Raw genomic sequence first — 20,476 nt, 5'->3', positions numbered from 1 at the left:
AAAATAAAACGTTTCTCTCTTTCTCTCTGGAAGCTTAACAAGCCTGAGTAACCCCAAATATTTTCATTTTCATTTGGTATTTCGTAAATATCACTTGTGACATACCCGTATAACCTATGCTTGTATGACGAAACGTATGTGAAACTTGAGATATTTAATTCATATAACTGAAGTGTGCGTGGCTTCGTTATGTGTCTCTCACATCAAAAAACATAAGTGTATTTGATTTAGAAAGACACTTTTAGAATCGTGACAGCATTACATATCAAATGGTTAAAACACAACATAAAACTCGTAAATAAACTCGATTTATTTTTTAAGAAAATGATGTTTACAGTCTAATTGCTATTGTTATATATAAAGTACGTATATAACTGTTACAAAAAGATATAATGAGTCTATATAATCATTCTTGTCAGCTTGGGAGTAATTCCATGGATTATATTAATCCCAGCCCACTGGATTAGGAGTGCGAGTGTCTGCTCAAAGTAGCATAGCATAGCATAGCATAGCGCTGAATCTATTATCGATGACACGATCTATTAATCCGGGGGTTCTTGGCTTTGGCGTTGACGTTGCCGACGAACGCTACTCCTCCCACACTGACCAGAGTTCGTCTCCCATGCATGAAGGAATATCGAGAGCATCGCTAGTGTGATCGGGTATGTGGTGCTTGCATTTGCATGTCACACAACGTGAAAAAAAACAAAAAACAAGAAATACCTTCCAAGTTTTCTTCTGCTGTGGCCAGTTGCACACAGGGTGGATGGGGTTAGTGTGGTCGGAGACTGTCGAGGAGGTGGGTTAGAAAGGACAAAATGGTGGGACCAACTGGTGTGGCCAGGAGCGTTAGGATGGGTGGGTCAGTGTGGCAGAGGGAAGGGGGGTCAGAAGCATTGACACGTACCACTTAGTGTGGCCAGGAACGTCAGAATGCGTGTGACATGTGGCCAGAGAAAGTCAGAAACGTCGAGATGGCGGATCCAACTGGTGTGGCCAGTAACATAAGGCTGGATGAGGGTTAGTGTGGTCAAAAGAGGCCAGAAACGCCCATATGGGCCAACCTAGTGTGGCCAGGAGCGGTCAGTTGCGCGGGTTAGTGTGGCCAGAAGAGGTCAGAAGCGCCTAATATGGGTGGGTTCACCTGGTGGTGGCTGGAAGCAACAGGCTGTGTGGTGGTGGTTTAGTGTGGCCAGTTACAAAGGGTTGGGTTCGATGCTGGTGGCTTCAGACACTTGCCCAGCGCTTCACATCCAGGTGGTGCCCAGTGCTATGGGGAGAGATAAGAGGAATTACTATCTGCCACAACGATAAGAGATACGTGGAGAGTGACTTTCTCATGATGGTGATGAAGGAGAAGGAAACATCTGAATTCTTCATTCAAGGGAAATGAAGGAAAAGTAAGTATAATCCAGGTGGGAAAAAAAAGGACATTCAGGGGATCACATGAGATTTATCTGCTTTCATCTTCCTCGTTTGTGACCAAGTTTCACGCACAAACTATCATAATACAGTAGCATTCTTTTCTGACAGTAAAGCAGAAATCTGGTTGATTTTGTAATAGATCAAGTGACGGCCTTATGTTCCTAATGTTTGAATTAAAAGATTGTACAGTGAGGCAAATCGTGAATGTAGTTTTAGGAATGTATCATGGGATGGTATGTCGCGAAAGATGACATATATGGTATAAGGGTGCCGCGTATTGTGATATATGAATTTATGGTGACGTATATATATATATGGCGTTAGTTACAGCTTCATCAACCGTTCTTATCATGGATTTCCGTAATCTATCGTTATCAGTTGGTTCCTCCTACATCAACCAAGCTTTCCTTACATCACCTCTCACCACCACAGCTTTTCTTCATCTCCTGTCACTACCACAGTTTCCCTTCATTAACTATCACAGCCACGGCTTCCTTGCAATCACCTGTCACTACCACAGCTTCCCCTACATCATCCGTCAGTGATACCACAGCAGCTGTAGTCGCCACAGTAACCCTGTGGAAACTTCCGCAAAATGCCATCTTCAAAACACTCCTCTCGCCACAGCACTCACGTTTCTCCACCACAGCTTAAGTAACCTCATCAAAGGACTCACCATCACAGCGCGGTCACACCAGTTAAGCTGTGGTTCGCCCCGCTTCAGCTTCGCCCTGTGGTCGAACACAGCCTGCAGTAGCTGTGGAGATATTAAGACTTTGCGTCAAACAAGATGTAAGATAATTGTAGAGATAAGAAAGAGGCGTCTCTCTGTTATCGTATGATGCTAAACAGTTGGTCTTCTGGAAGAATTAGTCTCTGATCAATTAGTCTCCTTCACTAATAAGCCTATGCTCAAATATTTTCCCTCATTAATCAGTCTTTCATCAATCAGTCTTCAATAGTAAGTCTTTGTTCAGTTAAGTGTCCTCATGAATTCGTCTGTGGTCAATCAGCTTCCTTCATAATCATTCTGTGATCAATTAATATCCTTCTGTGATACGTCTGTAGTCAATTGCTCTCCTTTAAGAATTAGTCTGTGTTCAATTAATCTCCTTCAGTAATTAGTATGAGCTCAATTTTGTCTCCTTAAAGAGCTAATCTTTGTCTGATCCTCTTTGTAATAAGTGAAAACCAATTAGTTTGTTACTGTGCTTCGGGACATCTACAATAAAAAGTAACTGATAGATAATCAATCAGGTCTGTGTGCTAGGTAGATTTTTAATCAGGTCTCGCTCCCCTAACCTTCTAACCACTTGCCCTTAGGTCGCTTGTAATAAGAGTCTCTGTGTTTCAGATGCAGGTCAGTTTTCTCTTTCCAGTCTTTCATTAATGATGTTGCAACCTTCAGTGGTGTAATGGAAAATATATAGTCGGAGCTCAGAGGAATTCAGTTCATTACGTTAGACCTTCATTAAAATTGTAGATAGTCATCTATTAACTACTGCTGAATAGTTGATTATGCAATTAACCTAATTAAAGAATTTAGAAAAAGGTGGGTGGGGGGACTTTTGGTGTAGGATATTCTGGATAGGAAAATTTTTCCATTGAAGTTGTTTTTTTTCTTCATATATTGCTTATCAGGAAGGCATCAGATCCTCTGTATGACCCCTGCTTGCTGGTAAAGCAAGCAGTGTATGGGACTTGCCAGAGAAGCGTGCTTGCTGTACACACCTACCACAGACACCTACTTGTTGTGACGCTTGTAAAGCAAGCAGTATACAAGACTTACCAGAGCATTCTGCTTACTAGACTGCTGGTAAAGCAAGCAGTATAATGAGTCTGACTACAGGCCTCTGCTTGCCGCACTGCTGGTAAAGCAAGCAGTATATAAGACCTACCAGAAGGACCTGCTTGTCGTACAGCTAGTGAAGCAGTCAGCATATAAGACCCACCAGTGGGAACTCCATGCTGTGGCGGTGGCAGAGGAAGCATTATATGTGTGAAACGTACCACAGGGACTTGGCTGCTGTATTCGGCAGAGTGAGAAGAGATAGGATATCGCTCTCCCGGGTCCACAGCAATATTAAAGAGGACAGGCCTGTCACTATGGTCGGTGGGTGTGGAAGTCGTCACGTTGTGTACATCCGCACCAGGGCAGTAGTCGATCCCCTGGAAGCATGGTATTAGATCCTGTTGTTTGCTTATAAGAGTCGGGAAATATTGGGTAAAATGTGAGACGGATCGTGCGTGAACGACCGCTTGCCTTGTCTAGGGTATCTGACTGTCGTAAACGAGTCTGAGGCAATTACATAATATTCTCCACACACAAGGCAAGCGATCAGGTCTAACCCGTCATAACTTCGTTCTTATAATTGCCTATTCAATGATCTTTTAAGTTACTTCAGCTATTTATAACTCTTATAACTCGTCTACATAAGAAACTGTCATTCTAAGTAGATATACTTCCCTAAAATAGACAAAGGGGCGAACTATCAAATTGCATTTTACTCGCAACCTCCTTCGTGCGTAACCTTTCGACAGAGGAACCACACGCGTGTTCCTCGTTCACGCATTGAAAACAGTGGCAGACAAGCTTACCTTCGCCAGCTCATAGGTTGGGGTGCTCCAAGTCCACAGGTGCATCTTGTAGGACCCCTGACGAACCGCCATCAATCGGTTGCCCCGATACAGGAACACAGGCCTAAGGAGAGACAGACCAGTGGACTGTTTCTGATACAGTTACGAGATAAGATGGTGATGCTCCGTTTTCTGAGATCTCTTCGAATCTGAGTGGGTTACGCTACCCTTAAGAATTAAGAAAGGTGGATACTAAGAGAGAAGTATGTTACCCTATGTCTGTAGACTGGGAATTTCTTTCTCTTCGTCATATTTTCTGGGTCAATAACCACCTCGTGTTGAAATGGGTCGCTCAGGCATGTTAGAATTAATTCACAGTAAACACCCAGTTGAAGAAAGACCTAATGCCAGCTTTCCCCATCATCTGTCTGTAATAACACCTGTTGTATCCACTCCCATGCTAAAATTACAATCGACTTCAAGCAATGAAGACATTCGTAAGATGGGTTATGAAGCCCCCTCCTTAAAGAACGCATTTCATGAACATAACTACAAGTAGAAATGATATAATCAACAATTTTATAACCCAGAGCAAACAATGGAGAGAGATCTAACTACATGGCTTATGCAAACAATGAACAGCTCACATCTAACACGTAGTACTGATCTAGCTTCGTAAATTACAATGCTTTTTTTTTTCCTTTTACTATATAGACATAAGCCACTGCAAATGGTGTCTGTGTGGTGACGTGCAATGGGTCAGTCTGCCTTTGATAAAAAGGTCTTTCCTCCCTACAAGCAGTTATGCCTTTATCGACAACATATTCTCCAACTCATCTCCACTGCCACTGCATGACCAAAGTCAGTAGCACATGCTACATGTGCGTCCGTCACCTTTAGTGCCGTTCATCCCTCACTGCATTGCTCTCTACAGCCATCAGTCGCGAGTAAGTAGTTCTACTCACTCACTCTGTGCTCTGAGTCTTTCCAAATGCCTACTCACTCACTCTGTCCATATCTCTTTAAGCTGCTTCTTGCTGCTAAGTCGTAATTAATCGCTGCGTCTACTTAATCATTCGTCTCGAGCGACCTCCTCCTCATTCTAGCAACTCTCATTAAACTAAAGGTGTTACCGTCCTCCGCCCGTCTGTTGCAACGCCGCGAGTGAAAAGTCGCCCTCTAGCGGGGACTGCATCATCGTCTGTTGGGTAGCAGGGAGTACAATCTCGTCGAGGAGCTTCTCATTTTAAAGGATTCATCATTTTTCTGCTACTGGAAGTAGCGCAGCCTTAGAACTGCGGGAGCACCTTCAGACAAAGAGGTCCTGGGGTTGTATGATAATGATAATGAAGATGAAGAAAAAGAAGAAAGAAGAAGAAGAAGAAGAAGAAAGGAGAAGAATAAGAAGAAGAAGAAGAAGAAGAAGAAGAAGAAGAAGAAGAAGAAGAAAGAAGAAAAGAGGAAAAAAAGAAAAAGAAGAAGAAGACGAAGAAGAAGAAAAGAAGAAGAAAAGAAGAACAAGAAGAAAAGAAGAACAAGAACAAGAAGCATGCTTCGTCACATGAACACAGGACGAGACAAGGGAGTGGAGGCGGATTCTACCAGCTGACCTAAAAATCTCCAGATGTGGATGGATGAGGGAGTTGGCGAGCGGGAGTCCATCTATTTGGCGACCTTGTGGCAGAGGGACACCAGCTAGCTGGGCCACCGTGGAGAACAAGTCCATCTGCGTCCACACCTGCAACAGATGTCCAGGGCCATTAAGAGGACAGGTGTGAAACCCTACCACTCTGGTCGTGGTAGTTAATATGAGTCACATTTATATTTTACAGTTGGACATCTGATAAGTAATTTTTGCTCTCACTTAATCAGCCTTAACTCCATAAGTTCCTTCTCCCAATTTCCTGATACTTACACTTACAGCTGTATCAAGGTGTTGTGGAGTTACTTTTTAAAATCTTTCCTTTGTAAATTACTCTTCTCACTGGTCAGTTGGGTTCAGGTACTTGTTTGATCGGGTCGGGAGATAAGGTGGGACCAACTCCATTAGGACATGTAGAGGTGGCAGGATTAGTAGCGAAGGATATAGAGCCAGCTATTAGGTGACAGATTCAATATGACTCACCAAGTGAGAGATATAAGAAGCAGTTGGTCTCACCTTATTGGGAAATAGAGTCAGTAGGAGTGACTGAGTGAGAGATATAGAAGCATATGGACTCACCTGATGGGAAACTAGAGTTAGCAGGACTCACCCAATGAGAGACAGAGAAGTATTTGGACTCACCCAATGAGAGACAGAGAAGTATTTGGACTCACCCAATGAGAGACAGAGAAGTATTTGGACTCACCCAACGAGAGACAGAGAAGTATTTGGACTCACCCAATGAGAGACAGAGAAGTATTTGGACTCACCTGTTGGGAAACAGTCAGTAGGACTCACCCAATGAGAGAAAGAAGCTACTGCACTCACCTGATGGGAGACTAGAGTCAGCGGGAGTCACCAAATGAGAGAGAGAGAGAAGCAGTTAGACTCACCTGCTGTGAGACAGAGCCAGCAGGGATGACACCTGGCCACCAGAAGACCCCTGGGACCCGCATTCCACCCTCATAGGTCGTCTGCTTCCCACAGAGGAACGGACCATTGCTCCCGCCTGAGGATAGGGCAACACGCCTTCATGTATGAGGGTGTTAGAACCAATTCAAAGAGGAGTGAGTGGCTGTTTCCGATGTCATTATGGTTTAATAAAGTTATCAGTGGATTAAAAGGTAGTTAAGAGAATAGGGAGGAGAGAGAAAGACAAAGAAGGAAGAGAAAGTTATGTCGTTACACAGACCACATACACCCAAGGTCCAAGCGAAGTAGTCTGGCCTTAACACTGCTGAAAGATGATATCGTCCCCCTTAAAAGCAGTAGAAGGGGAGGATAGCAAAGAAAAGCAGGTATATAGCTAGAGAGAAAGAGATTAAGAGTTACATAGATACATAGACCACACAGACCCAAGGCCCATGTGAGATGATCTGATAGATACTAGATAGACTACACAGACCTAAGGTCCCTGCGAGATGATCTGGCCTGAACACAACTGAAGAGAGAGAGAGGCAGATGCCCCTCAAACTTCAGTGGCTCTGAGACCATCGGCTTAAGGCACTGACCTTCTTGCTTGCTGACGAGGGCGGCCCCGTTGTCGGAGGTAAAGACGACCAGGGTGTTGTTGTCCACACCTGCATGTCTGAGGGCCTCAATGATGGCACCCACTCCTGCGTCCAACTCCCGCACGGCGTCGCCGTATCGCCCTACAGGAGGGAGAGGTGACATCCCCATCAGGAGGGTACTCCAAACCCACCAAGATATATGTGTGTGTGTGTGTGTGTGTGTGTGTGTGTGTGTGTGTGTGTGTGTGTGACGAAGGAGAAACATATGATTCGTAACGAAGATATGGGTCATAGGATGGATACTAATGGATAAGAAGACGTATCATCTGCTGAATAGATTCATAGTGAGAAATGAAGATACACAAAGCACATTGAAGGTCTGCTAATAGTTAAAGGAACTGTGTCTTAAAATCCTAAAAGATTAGATGGGGTATAAGAACGAATCATATCTTACGACAGAGTGATAAGAGATGATTAGATAAGGATAGATTAGTAAGAGTGGAAAAAGAATCCATACATTCAGTCTGGATCTGCAACAGGAACAATTCTATGAGGGTTTTTTGTACACATCACCACAAGATCTGCTGCTGGTTTAAGGTAACGACAACATTTAAAGGCCAATGCGTTATGTAGAGCATAGGATGTGCCCAGGACAGTCGTCCATCACAGCACAAAACCCATTTTTCACCGTCACATCTGAAAGAACTGCCACGTTCTTTCCAGTGATAGAACGCAATAGCACACAGTCACTGCTCACGTTCATCACTGCAAGTTAAATGAAATACGTCGAATCTATACGACAGAATCGTATCTCGATTCCACTCACAGGATCAGATCGTCTCCCTCAGAGGGTTTAACTCTATATCAAGAGATGATCTTCATAATATTCGGTAGGAAGCCTTACCTCTCCTGCTGGTGCCGCGGAAGGCGTCTGAGGCGTAGGTCGGGGCGTGGGTGGAGTCGGGCGCCCACAGGAGGAAGAAGGGCCCTCGGCCCGCCTCTCGCTCAATGAATCCAATGGCCTCTTGAGTGAAGAGTTGCGTCATGTTGGACAAGCCCCTCACTCGGTTGATGGAGAAGTCTTCGTAGTACCTGGTATGGAGAGGCAAGGGCTCTGGTGAAGGATAGGGTGGTGAAAGTTCTGTGATATAGAGGGGGGGATAGTGTGGTGAAAGAAAGTTCTGTGATATAGGGGGGATGGTGTGGTGAAAGAAAGTTCTGTGATATAGGGGGGGGGATGGTGTGGTGAAAGGAAGTTCTGTGATATAGGGGGGGGGATGGTGTGGTGAAAGAAAGTTCTGTGATATAGGGGGGGATGGTGTGGTGAAAGGAAGTTCTGTGATATAGGGGGGGGGATGGTGTGGTGGAGGAAGGGTCTGTGATATGGGGGATAGTGTGGTGAAAGAAGTTCTGTGATATAGGGGGGATGGTGTGGTGGAGGAAGGGTCTGTGATATGGGGGATAGTGTGGTGAAAGAAAGTTCTGTGATATAGGGGGGATGGTGTGGTGAAAGAAAGTTCTGTGATATAGGGGGGATGGTGTGGTGAAAGAAAGTTCTGTGATATAGGGGGGATGGTGTGGTGAAAGAAAGTTCTGTGATATAGGGGGGATGGTGTGGTGAAAGAAGTTCTGTGATATAGGGGGGATGGTGTGGTGAAAGAAAGTTCTGTGATATAGGGGGGATGGTGTGGTGAAAGAAGTTCTGTGATATAGGGGGGATGGTGTGGTGAAAGAAAGTTCTGTGATATAGGGGGGATGGTGTGGTGAAAGAAAGTTCTGTGATATAGGGGGGATGGTGTGGTGAAAGAAAGTTCTGTGATATAGGGGGGATGGTGTGGTGAAAGAAGTTCTGTGATATAGGGGGGATGGTGTGGTGAAAGAAGTTCTGTGATATAGGGGGGATGGTGTGGTGAAAGAAAGTTCTGTGATATAGGGGGGATGGTGTGGTGAAAGAAAGTTCTGTGATATAGGGGGGATGGTGTGGTGAAAGAAAGTTCTGTGATATAGGGGGGATGGTGTGGTGAAAGAAAGTTCTGTGATATAGGGGGGATGGTGTGGTGGAGGAAGGGTCTGTGATATGGGGGATAGTGTGGTGAAAGAAAGTTCTGTGATATAGGGGGGATGGTGTGGTGGAGGAAGGGTCTGTGATATGGGGGATAGTGTGGTGAAAGAAAGTTCTGTGATATAGGGGGGATGGTGTGGTGAAAGAAAGTTCTGTGATATAGGGGGGATGGTGTGGTGAAAGAAAGTTCTGTGATATAGGGGGGATGGTGTGGTGAAAGAAGTTCTGTGATATAGGGGGGGGGATGGTGTGGTGAAAGAAGTTCTGTGATATAGGGGGGATGGTGTGGTGAAAGAAGTTCTGTGATATAGGGGGGATGGTGTGGTGGAGGAAGGGTCTGTGATATGGGGGATAGTGTGGTGAAAGAAAGTTCTGTGATATAGGGGGGATGGTGTGGTGAAAGAAAGTTCTGTGATATAGGGGGGATGGTGTGGTGAAAGAAGTTCTGTGATATAGGGGGGATGGTGTGGTGAAAGAAGTTCTGTGATATAGGGGGGATGGTGTGGTGAAAGAAAGTTCTGTGATATAGGGGGGATGGTGTGGTGAAAGAAAGTTCTGTGATATAGGGGGGATGGTGTGGTGAAAGAAAGTTCTGTGATATAGGGGGGATGGTGTGGTGAAAGAAGTTCTGTGATATAGGGGGGATGGTGTGGTGAAAGAAAGTTCTGTGATATAGGGGGGATGGTGTGGTGAAAGAAGTTCTGTGATATAGGGGGGATGGTGTGGTGAAAGAAAGTTCTGTGATATAGGGGGGATGGTGTGGTGAAAGAAAGTTCTGTGATATAGGGGGGATGGTGTGGTGAAAGAAGTTCTGTGATATAGGGGGGATGGTGTGGTGAAAGAAGTTCTGTGATATAGGGGGGATGGTGTGGTGAAAGAAAGTTCTGTGATATAGGGGGGATGGTGTGGTGAAAGAAAGTTCTGTGATATAGGGGGGATGGTGTGGTGAAAGAAAGTTCTGTGATATAGGGGGGATGGTGTGGTGAAAGAAGTTCTGTGATATAGGGGGGATGGTGTGGTGGAGGAAGGGTCTGTGATATGGGGGATAGTGTGGTGAAAGAAAGTTCTGTGATATAGGGGGGATGGTGTGGTGAAAGAAGTTCTGTGATATAGGGGGGATGGTGTGGTGAAAGAAAGTTCTGTGATATAGGGGGGATGGTGTGGTGAAAGAAGTTCTGTGATATAGGGGGGATGGTGTGGTGAAAGAAAGTTCTGTGATATAGGGGGGATGGTGTGGTGAAAGAAAGTTCTGTGATATAGGGGGGATGGTGTGGTGAAAGAAAGTTCTGTGATATAGGGGGGATGGTGTGGTGAAAGAAAGTTCTGTGATATAGGGGGGATGGTGTGGTGAAAGAAAGTTCTGTGATATAGGGGGGATGGTGTGGTGAAAGAAAGTTCTGTGATATAGGGGGGATGGTGTGGTGAAAGAAGTTCTGTGATATAGGGGGGATGGTGTGGTGAAAGAAGTTCTGTGATATAGGGGGGATGGTGTGGTGAAAGAAAGTTCTGTGATATAGGGGGGATGGTGTGGTGGAGGAAGGGTCTGTGATATGGGGGATAGTGTGGTGAAAGAAAGTTCTGTGATATAGGGGGGATGGTGTGGTGAAAGAAAGTTCTGTGATATAGGGGGGATGGTGTGGTGAAAGAAGTTCTGTGATATAGGGGGGATGGTGTGGTGAAAGAAAGTTCTGTGATATAGGGGGGATGGTGTGGTGGAGGAAGGGTCTGTGATATGGGGGATAGTGTGGTGAAAGAAAGTTCTGTGATATAGGGGGGATGGTGTGGTGAAAGAAAGTTCTGTGATATAGGGGGGATGGTGTGGTGAAAGAAGTTCTGTGATATAGGGGGGATGGTGTGGTGAAAGAAAGTTCTGTGATATAGGGGGGATGGTGTGGTGAAAGAAGTTCTGTGATATAGGGGGGATGGTGTGGTGAAAGAAGTTCTGTGATATAGGGGGGATGGTGTGGTGAAAGAAGTTCTGTGATATAGGGGGGGGGATGGTGTGGTGAAAGAAGTTCTGTGATATAGGGGGGATGGTGTGGTGAAAGAAAGTTCTGTGATATAGGGGGGATGGTGTGGTGGAGGAAGGGTCTGTGATATGGGGGATAGTGTGGTGAAAGAAAGTTCTGTGATATAGGGGGGATGGTGTGGTGAAAGAAGTTCTGTGATATAGGGGGGATGGTGTGGTGAAAGAAAGTTCTGTGATATAGGGGGGATGGTGTGGTGAAAGAAAGTTCTGTGATATAGGGGGGATGGTGTGGTGAAAGAAAGTTCTGTGATATAGGGGGGATGGTGTGGTGAAAGAAGTTCTGTGATATAGGGGGGATGGTGTGGTGAAAGAAAGTTCTGTGATATAGGGGGGATGGTGTGGTGAAAGAAGTTCTGTGATATAGGGGGGATGGTGTGGTGGAGGAAGGGTCTGTGATATGGGGGATAGTGTGGTGAAAGAAAGTTCTGTGATATAGGGGGGATGGTGTGGTGAAAGAAAGTTCTGTGATATAGGGGGGATGGTGTGGTGGAGGAAGGGTCTGTGATATGGGGGATAGTGTGGTGAAAGAAAGTTCTGTGATATAGGGGGGATGGTGTGGTGAAAGAAAGTTCTGTGATATAGGGGGGATGGTGTGGTGAAAGAAAGTTCTGTGATATAGGGGGGATGGTGTGGTGGAGGAAGGGTCTGTGATATGGGGGATAGTGTGGTGAAAGAAAGTTCTGTGATATAGGGGGGATGGTGTGGTGAAAGAAGTTCTGTGATATAGGGGGGGGGATGGTGTGGTGAAAGAAGTTCTGTGATATAGGGGGGATGGTGTGGTGGAGGAAGGGTCTGTGATATGGGGGATAGTGTGGTGAAAGAAAGTTCTGTGATATAGGGGGGATGGTGTGGTGAAAGAAAGTTCTGTGATATAGGGGGGATGGTGTGGTGGAGGAAGGGTCTGTGATATGGGGGATAGTGTGGTGAAAGAAAGTTCTGTGATATAGGGGGGATGGTGTGGTGGAGGAAGGGTCTGTGATATGGGGGATAGTGTGGTGAAAGAAAGTTCTGTGATATAGGGGGGATGGTGTGGTGAAAGAAGTTCTGTGATATAGGGGGGATGGTGTGGTGGAGGAAGGGTCTGTGATATGGGGGATAGTGTGGTGAAAGAAAGTTCTGTGATATAGGGGGGATGGTGTGGTGAAAGAAGTTCTGTGATATAGGGGGGATGGTGTGGTGAAAGAAGTTCTGTGATATAGGGGGGATGGTGTGGTGAAAGAAGTTCTGTGATATAGGGGGGATGGTGTGGTGAAAGAAAGTTCTGTGATATAGGGGGGATGGTGTGGTGAAAGAAAGTTCTGTGATATAGGGGGGATGGTGTGGTGAAAGAAGTTCTGTGATATAGGGGGGATGGTGTGGTGAAAGAAAGTTCTGTGATATAGGGGGGATGGTGTGGTGAAAGAAGTTCTGTGATATAGGGGGGATGGTGTGGTGAAAGAAAGTTCTGTGATATAGGGGGGATGGTGTGGTGAAAGAAGTTCTGTGATATAGGGGGGATGGTGTGGTGAAAGAAGTTCTGTGATATAGGGGGGATGGTGTGGTGAAAGAAAGTTCTGTGATATAGGGGGGATGGTGTGGTGGAGGAAGGGTCTGTGATATGGGGGATAGTGTGGTGAAAGAAAGTTCTGTGATATAGGGGGGATGGTGTGGTGAAAGAAAGTTCTGTGTATACATATACTTCGACGGGTTTGGCCGTCGTGGTGGTGTGTGGATAGGGTGAGGTTTGATGGAGATAGTCGTGTGGCACAGGCGAAGGGGAGGATAGCGTACGGGACAGGGTGGAAGAGATTGTGGAAAGGGGTAAGGAGGAGAGAGAGAGAGAGAGAGAGAGAGAGAGAGAGAGAGAGAGAGAGAGAGAGGTGAGGGGAAGACAGAGTGAGGGAGGGAGGGAGGCGTGCTCACTCACTCACCGTTCCTTCCTGCGGTGTTGTTGGAGTAGAAGCCGTTTCTGATGGGGAGGCGGCCGGTCAGGAGAGAGGCCCGTGCTGTGGGAATGATGAAGAAGGGAAAAGGTATATGTTAGATTCATGTCTCCTCCCGCGACCGTAGCTGATAAACTTCTGATCAAGTCTCTCTCTCTCTCTCTCTCTCTCTCTCTCTCTCTCTCTCTCTCTCTCTCTCTCTCTCTCTCTCTCTCTCTCTCTCTCTCTCATCTAAAAATGGAATGAGGACGCGGGGTGTGGGATTGTGTGATGGGTGTTTGTTTTGGAGTGGGCGTTGAACACAATTACCCAACTTTTATGGAGAATTTCTACAAGTGCCGAACGTTGGAGAAGCGTCAAGTCGAAACGTATTTATCATCGGAATGGAAAAAAGTTTTTTCTAAAACGTTTGTCGCGAATGAAAGGGCACGAAAGTTTCTCAAAAGCAACATGAAATATGACACTTCTATTTTTCCTCACAACAGTAACTTTGTAGATCATTGACGTTTTCAACACTGGTCGACTATCCACAGCATTTCTCTCTCATTGTTTTAAATTACACTTTTTTTTTCTTTCATCATTTTTTTTTTTCATTTATTCATACTTTTCATTTAGCTCATCATGATGATATCCAACTCATCATCACGCTCTTCCCTCTCATGTCCAGCCTATCTCATATGATGATGTTATTTCACATTCACAGTACGACACATTCGCTTAATGGAGAAAGAGAGAGAGAGAGAAAAAAAGGCTCCATTCACACTGTTCCTGGTTACGACTCTCTCTCTCTCTCTCCTCTCTCTCTCTCTCTCTCTCTCTCTCTCTCTCTCTCTCTCTCTGCTGATCATGCCCTCACATCCCTCATGGCTTAGATAACCACCCTTATCATCACTTCACCTCGTTTCTTACCTTCCCTGGAAGCGAGGTGGACAGATGTCTCAGGTCTTCGTTTGGCCCTTCAAGGGAGAAGTGGGCTGGGCCATGAGCTGGGATAGTGGGTTGGACGTGAGCTGAGACTGTGGGCTGGGACGTGAGCTAGGACAGTGGATTGGGACGTGAGCTGGGACAGTGGGTTGGGTCGTGAGGTGGGACAGTGGGTTGGGACGTGAGCTAGAACAGTGGGCTGGGACGTGAGTTGGGACAGTGGGTTGGGACATGAGCTGGGACAGTGGGCTGGGACGTGAGCTGGGACAGTGCGTTGGGACGTCAGCTGGGAAAGTAGGCTGGGACGTGAGTGACCTGGGTCAGTGAGTTACGAGTGGGACAAGAAAAAAAAAGAAATGCTGAGAATTCGAAGTTACTCACCTCATAGAACTTCTTTAAAAATTTCTTGGCTCAGTTGATCTTATCCCATCCTTTTGTGCCACAGGTAGACTCAGCTAACCTCACCTTGCGTGTCACTCACTCACTCACTCACTCACTCACTCACTCCTGAACGCTTCCTGTACCCTTAACCTTCGACCTTCGCCTCTCTACTAACCTCACCTCGCGTGTCACTCACTCACTCACTCACTCACTCACTCCTGAACGCTTCCTGTACCCTTAACCTTCGACCTTCGCCTCTCTACTAACCTCACCTCGCGTGTCACTCACTCACTCACTCACTCCTGAACGCTTCCTCTACCCTTAACCTTCGACCGTCGCCTCACTACCCTCACAAGTACATTCACGAGGGTGTTCTGCCACCCGACACTCACAAGGAGAGCAGAGCGGTGCGGCGGTATACATGCTCGTCACAGTCAGACCCTCGCTCGCCAGTTGGTCTATGTTCGGCGTCTCTCTGCTGGGCTCCCCGTTCCATCCCAGGTCACCCCAGCCCATCTGGCGAGAGAAGAGCTCGGTTGAGTAAATGGCACTGAGAGGGAGACCAAAGATTCGAGACAGAGAGGGACCAAAGACTCGAGACAGAGAGGGACCAAAGACTTGAGACAGAGAGGGACCAAAGATTCGAGACAGAGAGGGACCAAAGACTCGAGACAGAGAGGGACCAAAGGCTCGAGACAGAGAGACCAAAAACTCGAGACAGAGAGGGACCAAAGACTCGAGAGAGAGAGACCAAAGACTCGAGACAGAGAGGGACCAAAGGCTCGAGACAGAGAGACCAAAAACTCGAGACAGAGAGGGACCAAAGACTCGAGACAGAGAGGGACCAAAGACTCGAGACAGAGAGGGAGACCAAAGACCCGAGACAGCGGGACCAAAGACTCGAGACAGAGAGGGACCAAAGATTCGAGACAGAGAGGGACCAAAGACTCGAGACAGAGAGACCAAAGCCTTGAGACAGAGCGGGACCAAAGACTCGAAACTGAGAGGGACCAAAGACTCGAAAGGCAAGTGAAACTAGTGAACCCAAGACAGGGAACCGGTACAAAGGAAGGTTGCCAGGCCACTCGTTAACCAGCTGTGGTCTCATTGCTGCACTAACTCCATAATGACCTGTGTAGGCTCATAATCCCACTTATTTACATTTCTTTCTGAGGGAGAGAAATAGCCAAGGTTTTTAAGGGTCCTTGGGCACTCCTTAACACTTAGCTGTGAACGACTGACGAATGAATAAAGACAGCAAGCATGAATTATGTACATGTGTATATATGTATATGTCTCTGTATGTATATATAGGTATACGTTAAAGTGTATAGGTATGTATATGTGCGTGTGTGGACGTGTATTTATATACATGTGTATGTGGGTGGGTTGGGCCACTCTTTCGTCTGTTTCCTTGCGCTACCTCGCTAACGCGGGAGACAGCGACAAAGTATTATAAGCAGTAACATTCCCTTGTTACCATTCGCTCTTCTCGTGTATTACAAGTGCTGCTCATACAAGTAATGCGATGATAACATTAAGAAATGCGACATCCAAATATAGAATGAGTTGGGATAATATGATATACTACTAACCAATGACTAACTCCTTACCTCTATAGTTTCTCGAAAACTTTGCGTTAGTGAACCTGCCTTTGCAACATACTTCCCGATACAATCCCCTTCAGTCCCGGCTAAGAGAATAAACGCCATAAAAACACCTTGTATTTATGGGAGTCTTCCTTCTACCATATAGAAAATGAGACCCAAAGTTAATCGTAGTCTCCTACCCTTCGTCTTGAGGCGCTTCGCTCACGTGCTTCGGAGACCTTTTCGAGCGTCACGGCGAACCTTATCTACCAGTGATAAAGCACAGTCTATTTTCTGGCTGTCGTCAGGTGATATAAGAGGTTTGTTTTGGGTTATTCGCTCTCATGTATTAAGCCACAAGTCTAAATCATTGTTAACAGCCTTTGAAAGTTACTGGACTTATATAATCGAGGAGACGTAGATGTGGGGAACTGTGTGTTCGTGTGATTGCGAAGCGTTCCGAATCTTGGCATTGAGTCATTACTGATTCATACACTGGAGACATGTTAATGACCAGTAGAGCTCCTTAGCGAGTGGTTCACCGTGAAACGAGACACTTATGTCACTCTTAACACTCGAGTAAATGGTGTTTTCATGGTGATGAAACAACTGCTAAGTTGCTTCGAAACTCGAAAGAAACACCGTCGTTCGAAACGCCAGCCACGTCGACGTCACAGAGATGGCGGCCGAGTGTCAGAGAAACAGCTGTGGGTGAGGGGGGAGGTCGAATGCAGTCCTCTGGCGGCCGATGTAAGCAGCTCGCTCCTTGTAGCTCCAAGATGGCGGGTGTTGGGTTTCGTGACGTCACGACGGGGGATAGGGAGAGCGTACGATGCGTCACACTGGTCTCGGGAGAGAGAGAGAGAGAGAGAGAGAGAGAGAGAGAGAGAGAGAGAGAGAGAGAGAGAGAGATGGGATCATCACAAGCCACGGGGTTAATAAGCCCAACGAGTGGGAGAGAGACAGACGCGACACTGACGATAACTCCAGTGGATGTACTCCAGTGGATGTACTCCAGTGGATGTACTGCAGTGTCACTCTCGGCCAGACCGATGGTGTGGGCACTGAAGGTCATGCATGACCTAGATGGCATCCTAATGTCGACGAGTGACCTGGGACGCCTCACACACAACCTCGTATCGGCGGTGACCTAAACACCTGGTGTGTTGGTACGAGTAGGAGCGTCCTCAAGTCGTGTCACAGTCGCTTGTTCATGTCGCTCCAGCCACCAGCAGCTGCAAGACCGACCCGAGTGTGTGTGTGTGTGTGTGTGTGTGTGTGTGTGTGTGTGTGTGTGTGTGTGTGTGTGTTAGGGATGTGATGTATTGGTGTGGTGGTTCGTGTCGCTGGGTATGCCTGACGTGTAGGGTCGCCAATGTGCGAATCTTAGACGAGGCAAGGCAGTTAGTTAGTCAGTAACCTCGGTCGATAGCCAACCTAGGTGCTCATCTTCCCACTGGGGATGGTCGAGGACTGGGTACCTGGCGGAGGTTGGGGTGTATAGAGACACAAGAAAAGATCAAACAGGGTTGGAGATAGAAAAGCTCCCTAGGGGACTCCAGGGACTCCATTATAGAGCTTAGAGGTGTGACTTGTGGATGGCTCTTGCCGGCTATGAGCTTGGCTAGCCATTTTCAAGTTTTTTTTTAGGGTTATCTTTGGTATCTTTTATCTTAGGATATCTCAGGGAATGGTTGTGAATTCTTTGTCCAGATATATATATATATTATATATATATATATATATATATATATATATATATATATATATATATATATATATATATATATATATATACGTGGGAAGTAGGGGAGAAAGAATACTTCCCACGTATTCCCTCGTGTCGTAGAAGACGACTAAAAGGGAAGGGAGCGGGGGGGTTGGAAATCCTCCCCTCTCATTTTTTTTTTTTTTTTTTTTTTTTCAAGAGAAGGAACAGAGAAGGGGGCCAGGTGAGGATATTCCCTCAAAGGCCCAGTCCTCTGTTCTTAACGCTACCTCACTAATGCGGGAAATGGCGAATAGTATGAAAGAAAGAAAGATATATATATATATATATATATATATATATATATATATATATATATATATATATATATATATATATACATATATATATATATATATATATATATATATATATATATATATATATATATATATATATATATATATATATATATTATCCAATGTTAGGCTCGTGGCCTGTCTCTTTTTATGTATGAATTTCCTTATAGACACGTGGCGAACACCAGGGCATGTTCATGGTCAACGTCCACGTTAATATTGAAGGTCATCTCCTCGTCTAAACAACCAAACACTTCTACAAGGCCCTTGGTTGTGAACCTGCCTGTGAATGAACCATTGCCCCGAGCCCCCCTCTCGCCTCTTGGAGTTGTTTTTCTATCTCAGACTCCACAAGTCACTCATTGATCACAGATCCTCAGTGTGTGCCTCTACGCAACTCAAGCTTCGTATTTGCCTTCATTGTCTTCAAAGCCAGTATGTCTGGTAGTTCCCACTGATACGGCACATTACGATGATAATAATACTCGAACTGGCTTTTGATACTCCGGTTTGGGGGAAAATGCACAAGACGCTGCATAATGTGGGAGAGAAATTGGGGAATTGAAGTACACAGCGAGAGATGAAGGTAATAGAAGAAATGTTGGATGAGATTAGAGAGGAGAGGGATATGGAAGAGTTAATAAGCTCCGACATCGTCGACTCGAAGCTGCTTGGAAAGCGAACAATAGAGTGAGATATGGAAGCAAAACATTGTCAGCCAGACAGACAAAAACAAAAAGGATTCGAAATACTGTACTGATGTTGAATCAGTCATCCAATCCCATCTTACTTACAGTGTACAGGTTTGGTATCACCGAACTACAGGAGAGATACTGGTCATTTGGAGAACGTCAAACGTAGAGCCACAAAAGCTACCTCTTGGGTTAGAAAAAGACGAAAGTTGTGAGTGGGAGGTCGGACATCTGGAATCTATAACCACTGAAGATATAGAGGATTTACGAAGGAATCAGATACACACATACGTGGAAGATTCAACAGGTGATCAAATCGACAAAATCACAGTCTTCAAGCGTAGATCCAGTGAAGTTCTACTGAGGAAAGTTAAGACAAAATAAGACATTAAATTTCCTCAGCCATATTGTAGGTATAAGCACCACAGACGAACGTATAACAAGGATTCACTAAGCAGTTTCTATACACGGCTGAATATACCTGGCTTCATATATGTAAACCCATTAACACTTTAAATTTAAGTCTTTAATTATTTCACCAGAGTCTGGCCTCCAAAATAGGGTATGGTCCCGAAGCTACCGTTTTCTATGAACACCTATCAAGTCGACTAACTCCGCCGGGCAGGGCGTACTCGGTTAACAAATTTGAGAGGCATTTCTCTCGATTAAAATCACAGCCGTAGGCGATGGAACACACTGCCAATACATGCCCTTGCGACTCACATCATCCATAAGCATGATGATGACATTTGGCAGGTCGTCTGTCGCCGCCGCTGGGGTAAACAGGAGTAAACCTATCGCCAGCAACCAGTTGCACTTGCCACGCACACTATACATGACGGAGACACTGACGACGCTTCGGTTCTTCATACTTGACTAACTCTCACTCCTCTCCTCTCCCTGCGATCTCTTCGCCTTATCGCTGGGCGATAAGGCGAGGGGGAACACACACGCGCACACACCTATACAGTCTGAATACATCTATTGTCATTTCTGTTATCATTTCGTGTGGTTATATATATATATTATACGAGTTATATCCTTAATGCGTTGTGTGGAACTCTCACTGATTGGGTATGACGTATGATTTCCAATGTTGCCATACTTACTAATATTTATTTAAAGGTTCTATTCTCTTAAGAGGTGTTGCTGTAACATATAAATCAGTTGTTCTTCAATTTCCTCTTCTTCTTTTTTCTTTTTTTCTTTTTCTATTTCATGCCATGCCATAAGAATAAATGGGTAAGGCAGACTCATAGTAGAATGCCCTGCCTGTTCAGACATTAACAACCACATTTGCTCGTACGTTGCCCTAATGTGGTGGTCTGGGAGGCAGATTGAGGAAGCGAAGAGAAATTTTTAAGGCTCGCGGTCACAAACATTCACGCCAGGTGTAGACACGGAAAAGATTTAAACAGTACAGACTTGACCAAATACACGGGCAGCAACAGATGAAGTAAATGAGTAAAAGTTCGTAAGGCTGGCATCGCTTGGGACCCGACACACACACACACACACACACAACACACACACACCTCGCTCCTCAAGGAACACATGTAACCCAAGTGTCATTTCTACAAACATCACAGCTGGAAACGACGCGATGGATTTTGTACTTTGCTTTTCCCACGTATAGAACATGGGGTAGGGGTTTT

At 45.5% G+C, this 20,476-nt stretch overlaps 1 protein-coding gene across 1 annotated transcript; it reads right to left on the bottom strand.

Annotated features, from left to right (window-relative positions):
- Window positions 1–292: 292 nt before the first annotated feature.
- LOC139748922 (N-acetylgalactosamine-6-sulfatase-like) lies at window positions 293–19,711 on the bottom strand. The gene is made up of 12 exons (XM_071662284.1): window positions 19,545–19,711; window positions 14,866–14,989; window positions 13,157–13,231; window positions 12,919–12,923; window positions 8,060–8,336; window positions 7,156–7,296; window positions 6,538–6,653; window positions 5,613–5,740; window positions 4,024–4,126; window positions 3,436–3,594; window positions 2,102–2,182; window positions 293–1,270 (listed from the first exon to the last, which is right to left on the bottom strand). Exons 1-12 carry the CDS (start codon window positions 19,689–19,691, stop codon window positions 1,184–1,186), a joined length of 1,443 nt encoding a protein of 480 aa, XP_071518385.1. The 5' UTR covers window positions 19,692–19,711; the 3' UTR covers window positions 293–1,183.
- Between the last annotated feature and the right edge of the window lie 765 nt (window positions 19,712–20,476).

The sequence above is a fragment of the Panulirus ornatus genome, chromosome 6, assembly GCF_036320965.1.
Source record: "Panulirus ornatus isolate Po-2019 chromosome 6, ASM3632096v1, whole genome shotgun sequence".
Lineage (NCBI taxonomy): Eukaryota > Metazoa > Arthropoda > Malacostraca > Decapoda > Palinuridae > Panulirus > Panulirus ornatus.
The sequence above is the reverse complement of the archived record's forward strand: the minus strand, read 5'-3'. Positions and strand labels throughout refer to the sequence as shown.

Coding starts and splice junctions, on each gene's coding strand:
- LOC139748922 (XM_071662284.1), bottom strand. CDS start 19,691: ATGAAGAACCGAAGCGTCGTCAGTGTCTCCGTCATGTATAGTGTGCGT. Junction 13,232..14,865: donor CGCACCGCTCTGCTCTCCTT/GTGAGTGTCGGG, acceptor TCATTCCCACAG/CACGGGCCTCTCTCCTGACC. Junction 2,183..3,435: donor ACAGCAGCCAAGTCCCTGTG/GTACGTTTCACA, acceptor ATATCTCCACAG/CTACTGCAGGCTGTGTTCGA.